The sequence below is a fragment of the Vipera berus genome (assembly GCF_964194415.1).
Source record: "Vipera berus genome assembly, chromosome: 2".
Taxonomy (NCBI): domain Eukaryota; kingdom Metazoa; phylum Chordata; class Lepidosauria; order Squamata; family Viperidae; genus Vipera; species Vipera berus.
Window position 1 is genome coordinate 216,371,233 of NC_138203.1, and position 6,822 is coordinate 216,378,054.

The 6,822-nt window shown below is 39.2% G+C and overlaps 1 protein-coding gene across 9 annotated transcripts in view; it reads left to right on the forward strand.

The window, feature by feature from the left end:
- The window catches only part of KDM3B (lysine demethylase 3B), a 49,773-nt gene extending 46,799 nt beyond the window's left edge, over positions 1-2,974 (forward strand). For all 9 annotated transcript variants that reach the window (XM_081321492.1, XM_081321489.1, XM_081321491.1 and 6 more), the window contains 2 exons: positions 722-856; positions 1,742-2,974. In XM_081321492.1, the coding sequence (XP_081177618.1) occupies positions 722-856; positions 1,742-1,822 (216 nt within the window). In that variant the 3' untranslated portion in view covers positions 1,823-2,974. The remainder of the gene's footprint in view (positions 1-721; positions 857-1,741) is intronic.
- The last annotated feature ends 3,848 nt before the right edge of the window (positions 2,975-6,822 follow it).

Consider the following 6,822-nt stretch of genomic DNA (forward strand, 5'->3'; position numbering starts at 1 on the left):
AACTATGGAAATTTTGGTCCCAATTAGGGTTAAGTGAGAACTGTGTGCATCCAGTAATTAAAACACAGTTCTTGACTTTTGACCATTCATTCAGCGACTGTTCAAAGTTAGCATGATGATGAATGGACTTATGACCTGTGACTGAAGTTATGGACATTGTGGCACCCATGTATGTAATTGCAGTCTGAGTGCTTGGCACCCTGTTCACACTTAACAATCAGTTGCCAAGCACCCCACTATCATGTGATTGCCATTTGCAATCTTCCCTGATGGCTTCCCCAGAAAGTCAGTGGGAAGCTGGCAAGGGAAGGTTGCAAACTGAGCCGGCTGCAAAAGGTCTGTGCTGAAATCCAAGCAGGATTTTCAGCCATGGAGGATTTTTAGCCCCAGAATGGAGAGGCAAGTATCAACTCATGAGATTGCTTAACAAGCACAACCAGGAGTTCCAGGATTGCAATAATTGAGCGAAGTGGCCATGTGATGTCTTGCCTAATGACTGCGTTCAACAACTGAGATTCTGGTTCCAGTTGTGTTTGTAAGTCTAGGATTGCAGTAAGGTCTTTTAATATATTTTCCCATGAGTATCATAAATTGTCCATAAGAACTTCAAAGTAGTATTCATCTATTTAGTTTTTTTTTACACCAGATGCAATGGTGAATATATTGGATTTTCAGTGTTATGGATTGTACACTACCCTAATTGTTTTTCTTGTTTATTCAGGTTCATAATTTGTATAGCTGCATTAAAGTGGCAGAAGATTTTGTATCGCCAGAACATGTGAAACACTGCTTCCGTCTGACCCAAGAATTCAGGCACCTATCTAATACTCACACAAACCATGAGGATAAGCTGCAGGTAAATGTTTGCAAATCTTCTGGTAAAATCTCTGATGAATATCATATCTGTAAGAAGGGAGGAATACCATTTGCAAAAAATAAATTGTACTACTTAAAGATTTTATAGAAAAAGGTATTTTGTGGCCATATTAACTAAGTGAATTCTAAGACATAGTTATATCAGTTTCAGGTTTATTTCAGACTAGTTTATACAGTATGTTGACTTCTCATAATAGTCTCTCTGATTAAAAGATAAAGGTTTTACACTTGCACAGAGCTTATTGGAGGCCTAAAAAATGTAATATTCTTGGATCTTCACACGTCCTATATTTATTTAAGTAAGTTATAGAGAAGAAACTCCTATCCATCGTTAGTTCCCTTAAGATAGACACAGTGGTAAACTAGAGGTTTGATGCTTGCAAGCTGAATGGAGTGGCAAAATCTTACTCAGAAATGCCAGGGGTTAAAGGTTTAAGTTGCAGGTTTTTAATTTCCTAATAGTATAGGAATTTTTGAATTACATTTTTTTAAAAATTACATTAGTATTGGTGTATTAATGTTTTTGAACATCACAATTTCCACGTATATGTGTGTGTGTGTGTGTGTGTGTGTGGAAATTAAAGTAATTCAACTTGTTTAGCATGCCTTTTACAAAGATCTTAGCATATGCAGAATATTATTAAACAATTGCATATGAACGTTAATGAGGAAATCAGCTAATCATTTCTACGTAAGATTTCTCCTGGTAGCTCCATCACTTTAGTTGATGCTCTTTCCTTATATGTGTTCAAACTTTATAGGCAATTGCACTATAAATCCTGGTAATTAGTAATTTGGGGCAGGTGGAAACACTTCTTTATGTTCCTATTCTTCATTACTTTCATTCATTACATTCTCTTTGCAGGTGAAGAACATTATCTATCATGCAGTCAAAGATGCTGTTGGCACACTGAAAGCTCATGAATCCAAACTGGCTAGATCTTAGGAATGGATGGTTCCAGAACCCCTCCCCCCCGGAGTTGTTTTGTTTTGGTTTTTTGCTCACAGTATAGGGGATGCACGTGGCTGCCTCTGAAGGACTCTGAAACCTCTCACTAAAAGATGCCATGGCATTCATTACACTTTCCAGCCACTGCCTATATGCTGCCTCAGTCTTGAATATCTAATAGATGGTCACAATAATATACATAATTCCTGAAGAATGAAGGGTGCCGAGTCCCTTTGTGGTGGCCTTTTGCAAATTGAAACTGTATGGAAACCAGGTCGTGTTCCTGCATATGATGAATAGAAAAATGTGTGACTCTTTTTTCATACCTAATTAGTCTTTCCAGTAAGTTAGAAAGGACGATGCAAGGTTGGACATTTTATTGAAGACCTAAATAGCTAGCTCTGAATGAGTGTACACGCCAGCATCCTGGCTACAAGAACATGAACACGAAATCTATCTCTGACATAGCTAAGGAAAAAGGAAATTGTTCTTCATGCTCCCTTTAAGAGTTCTTTATACACTGTAGAAATACAGAAACACAGAGAGAAACCACTGATTTTCCCAGAGGGCTCCAGGATTTTTTTTTTAAAAAATGTGTATTTAGTGAAAAACTAGGTTTGTAGTGAAACAGTATTTCATGAAAGTAGATATTTTTAGAATTTGAAATACCACAACAGTTCCTGGACTACAAGGAAAGGCACATTGTGTTTAGTCTTCCTTTCAATAAAACTTTTCCAGAAATTATTCTTAGAAATAATTCCCAATAGCACAATTGGCCTGAAGAGAGCTAAAAATAATTTTACTTCCAATACAAAGATATAAAGGGGGGGAAAGAACTTTTATGTTTTGGAGGTGTTGTACATCTCTCCCTAAACTGGTAAATGCCAGTTGTCAGTTTTAGATTGGGATTAATGCTTCCCAGAAAGAATTTTCAATATCAGCTTTGTCCAGAAATATTTTCAGTAAAATGTTCCTGCTTTGATAGAGTTGTATTCAGAATTGTCACCATTGAACTGATGGATTCCATTGTTTTACTGTTCATTGGGACTGTATCTACCTTCTATCCAGCTGTACTGTAGTGCCACCTGCAGGCCTGTTAATATGTTCACGGTTATTTCATTTTTAAAAAAATAAAAGTCATTTACTGTAGTCTTGTCTTAGACCTATATTGTACCTATTCTGGAAGCTCATGGGGAGATACAGAAGTAGGAAAAGCAAGCATGTCTAACTCCCCCCACCTCCAAGCTTTTGAACAGATTTTTTTCTTCTTTTTATACTCTTTCCATCCCCCAAATCCCTGTGAGCTACATACATATATGCAACTCTTGACGTTTGGTGCATTGTTTTCCTTCCACATGATAATCAGAAATCCTTTTTAGGGAGCAGACAAACCTGCAACTTAATTTATACTTCTGTGAACATCTTCCAATGTATCACATCATACTTGACTCAAAACACTTATCAAAATCTTAATAAATGGTAAGAGCCATTCACAGAGCCCAGGAAAAAACAAGGATGCAAAAAAAAGGTACATGTTTGCATCTTTTATAGCACTGTTTCTCAATTCATATTTGTACTTTCTTTGCATAATTTATTTGAAGTGCAAATTTGGTTTAAAGTCTCCCTAAAGTATTCTGCATCTAATTGTAGCTAGAATTCTTTAAATTTATGAAACTGGTAACTTTCATGATATCCTTGTCTTATGTCCCAGGCTTGAAGGCTGATAAAGCCATATCCAAATCTCATTGCTTTTCTTTCTTTGTTTGTTTCCCTTCTACAAAACTATTCTAATTTGTCTGAATTGTCCTTAAATTGTGATTTCCAGAATTGTATACAGTTTTGAGATGGTGATCTAAATAATACAGAATAGAATGCCTACTTCCTTTTTCCAAAAATAAAATTTAATACAAATTTAAAAAGTACAGAAAACATAGAAAAATAAGAAATATGTAAAAAAAAATTACTCCCCCCTTCATCACAAGATACAGTTTAAATAAATAAACTTTGTATTTGTTTTTAACAATCTTAATTTCCCTTCAAATAGTGTCCTAGAACTTGATTACTTTTGTCCCTACTCACAAATTTCAGAGCTTTAACAAGCCTCTTGTTATCTGAAATATCCAAACATTATCTGGATCACTTGAATTGTTATTTGTATATCCCTTTTAATTATTAAGACATCAGTCATCTGCTTAAGCAGGGAGTTGGACTAGAACAGGGGTAGGCAACTTTGGCTCTTTTATGACTCATGGACTTCAACTCCCAGAATTCCTGAGCCAGCATGAGTCAGCATAGAAACCTCTCCCTTTCCCCTCAGCATGGCTGGCTCAGGAATTCTGGGAGTTGAAGTCCATGAGTCATAAAAGAGCCAAGGTTGCCTACCCCTGGACTAGAAGACCCTGAAGGTCCTTTCCAGCTCTATTCTGATTCTGATTCTTTTTGTAGATCCAGTGTACTATAATTTTCCATATTATTCTTGTAGCCTGTCAATTTTTAAATCTGCATTCAGATCAGTCTTAATCTTGTCATGTAACACTTGTCCCTCTTCTATAACATCTTTTAAACACAGTTCATCTACAGAGGAGTGAACTCTTAATTTCTGGTCCAAAATCAGTGCTTTCAAAGCTGCTGCTGGCATTGTCTCTCCTGCATAAAGTTTGATTATGGTTCTGATTCTACCACTTAGAATGGAAGTGCATGAAACCAACACTGAAAAAATAAGATAGCTGCAAGGGAAATCTGGCCATGTTTCCCATTTGGCTTGAGTTTTTTTTTAAAAGTTTGCCTTTTAACAACTGTAGTCTATCACTTATAGATTAAAAAAATCTTGTCCATTTATTGAACATCACAAGAGGGACAGCCATCTCAAGGATTAATTGCTTTTCCTGCACATTGCAGTGTGTTGCATTAGTTCCTAGTCCCTCCTATTATTCTCTTCCTATGATTCTCTATGATTCCCTTAATCTCACTGGATGTACTGCAGTTGGTCATCTTTCTAGTCTTTCATTTTTGCTACCACAATTTCAGGTATGGCAAGAGAATCATATATTGAGAGTATGAACAGCAAAATATGCTATGGGATGGTCCTCAGCTCTTTAGGAATGTTGTACTCCAACCATAAGGAGTAGCAGGCCCAGAGGAAGAGAGAGAGGCTTTCGGAGGAGTTGGTGGCGGCGGCAGCAGCGTGCTCCAGGGGTGAAAAGAAGCAAGGCCTCTTTAAGGAAAGGGTGGAAGAGTCAGGATCAGAAAAAGGAAAGAAGGCGAGGTTGTCAGAATACAAGCTAACTTGAGGGCTAATCCACATGGAGCCCCATTTCCATCTGTCCTGTTTGCCATCGTTCACTCCCTAGAGACTAAAATGGACCATGTGAAATTTGAGCGGGCCCCGAACAAGGAGTATATATCGGAGGTGGTGACCCTTTGAGAGCTGTATGCAACGAAATTTCATTTTGATGTATGCCAATTGGTGTACATTCAAAGTGACAATAAAGTTATCATCATCATCATCATGTTGCCCTGGGGCAGGGGTAGGCAACCTGACTATGCTGACTCAGGAATTCTGGGAGTTTTTTTAAAAGTTTGCCTTTTAACAACTGTAGTCTTATCACTTATAGATTAAAAAAATCTTGTCCATTTATTGAACATCACAAGAGGGACAGCCATCTCAAGGATTAATTGCTTTTCCTGCACATTGCAGTGTGTTCCATTAGTTCCTAGTCCCTCCTATTATTCTCTTCCTATGATTCTCTATGATTCCCTTAATCTCACTAGATGTACTGCAGTTGGTCATCTTTCTAGTCTTTCATTTTTGCTACCACAATTTCAGGTATGGCAAGAGAATCATATATTGAGAGTATGAACAGCAAAATATGCTATGGGATGGTCCTCAGCTCTTTAGGAATGTTGTACTCCAACCATAAGGAGTAGAAACCTATGCTCCAGTAATTTTTTTTTGGGGGGGAGTAGTTAGGCCAGATGTTATTCTTTTCCTGATTACTGGCTTGTCAACAAAAATAGTTTCAAATACTGCAAGTCTGACAGCACCAGCTTACTATACAGTACTTCCCTACTACCGGTATATAAGACTACTCTTCGTGCAAGTGTGTGCACGCTGCCGCGTTTCTTTCTCTGTAGAGAAAGGAAACTTCAGGACAGAGTCATTTTCTCTCCTTCCCCTGCGTGCGTTTTGCCCTCCTATCACGCACGATGAAAAACTCTCGTGAAAAGGCCTGCTAATCCCGCCGGGGATTAAAGGGGCTTTATCCTATGCAGAATGTTGGAGCTTATGGGGCGAAGGAACTGGATGAGGCTGTCAGCAGGCCCAGAGGAAGAGAGAGAGGCTTTCGGAGGAGTTGGTGGCGGCGGCAGCAGCGTGCTCCAGGGGTGAAAAGAAGCAAGGCCTCTTTAAGGAAAGGGTGGAAGAGTCAGGATCAGAAAAAGGAAAGAAGGCGAGGTTGTCAGAATACAAGCTAACTTGAGGGCTAATCCACATGGAGCCCCATTTCCATCTGTCCTGTTTGCCATCGTTCACTCCCTAGAGACTAAAATGGACCATGTGAAATTTGAGCGGGCCCCGAACAAGGAGTATATATCGGAAGTGGTGACCCTTTGAGAGCTGTATGCAACGAAATTTCATTTTGATGTATGCCGATTGGTGTACATTCAAAGTGACAATAAAGTTATCATCATCATCATCATCATGTTGCCCTGGGGCAGGGGTAGGCAACCTGACTATGCTGACTCAGGAATTCTGGGAGTTGAAGTCCATGAGTCATAAAAGAGCCGAGGTTGCCTACCCCTGCCCTGGGGTAAACCTTTCAGAGTAGCCACTCCAGGTCTTGTAAGGCTGAAGGAGGGCTTAACGTGCTACTCGCACCGCTTTGCTCTACGACGGACTCTTTAGCCAGCAAGGTGTCTCGTTTGACGCAATGCCGGCCGGCCCACCCAGTTCAGGGTCTGCTCCCGGGAAGAGAAGGGCGCGCTCACCCAGTCGAGTT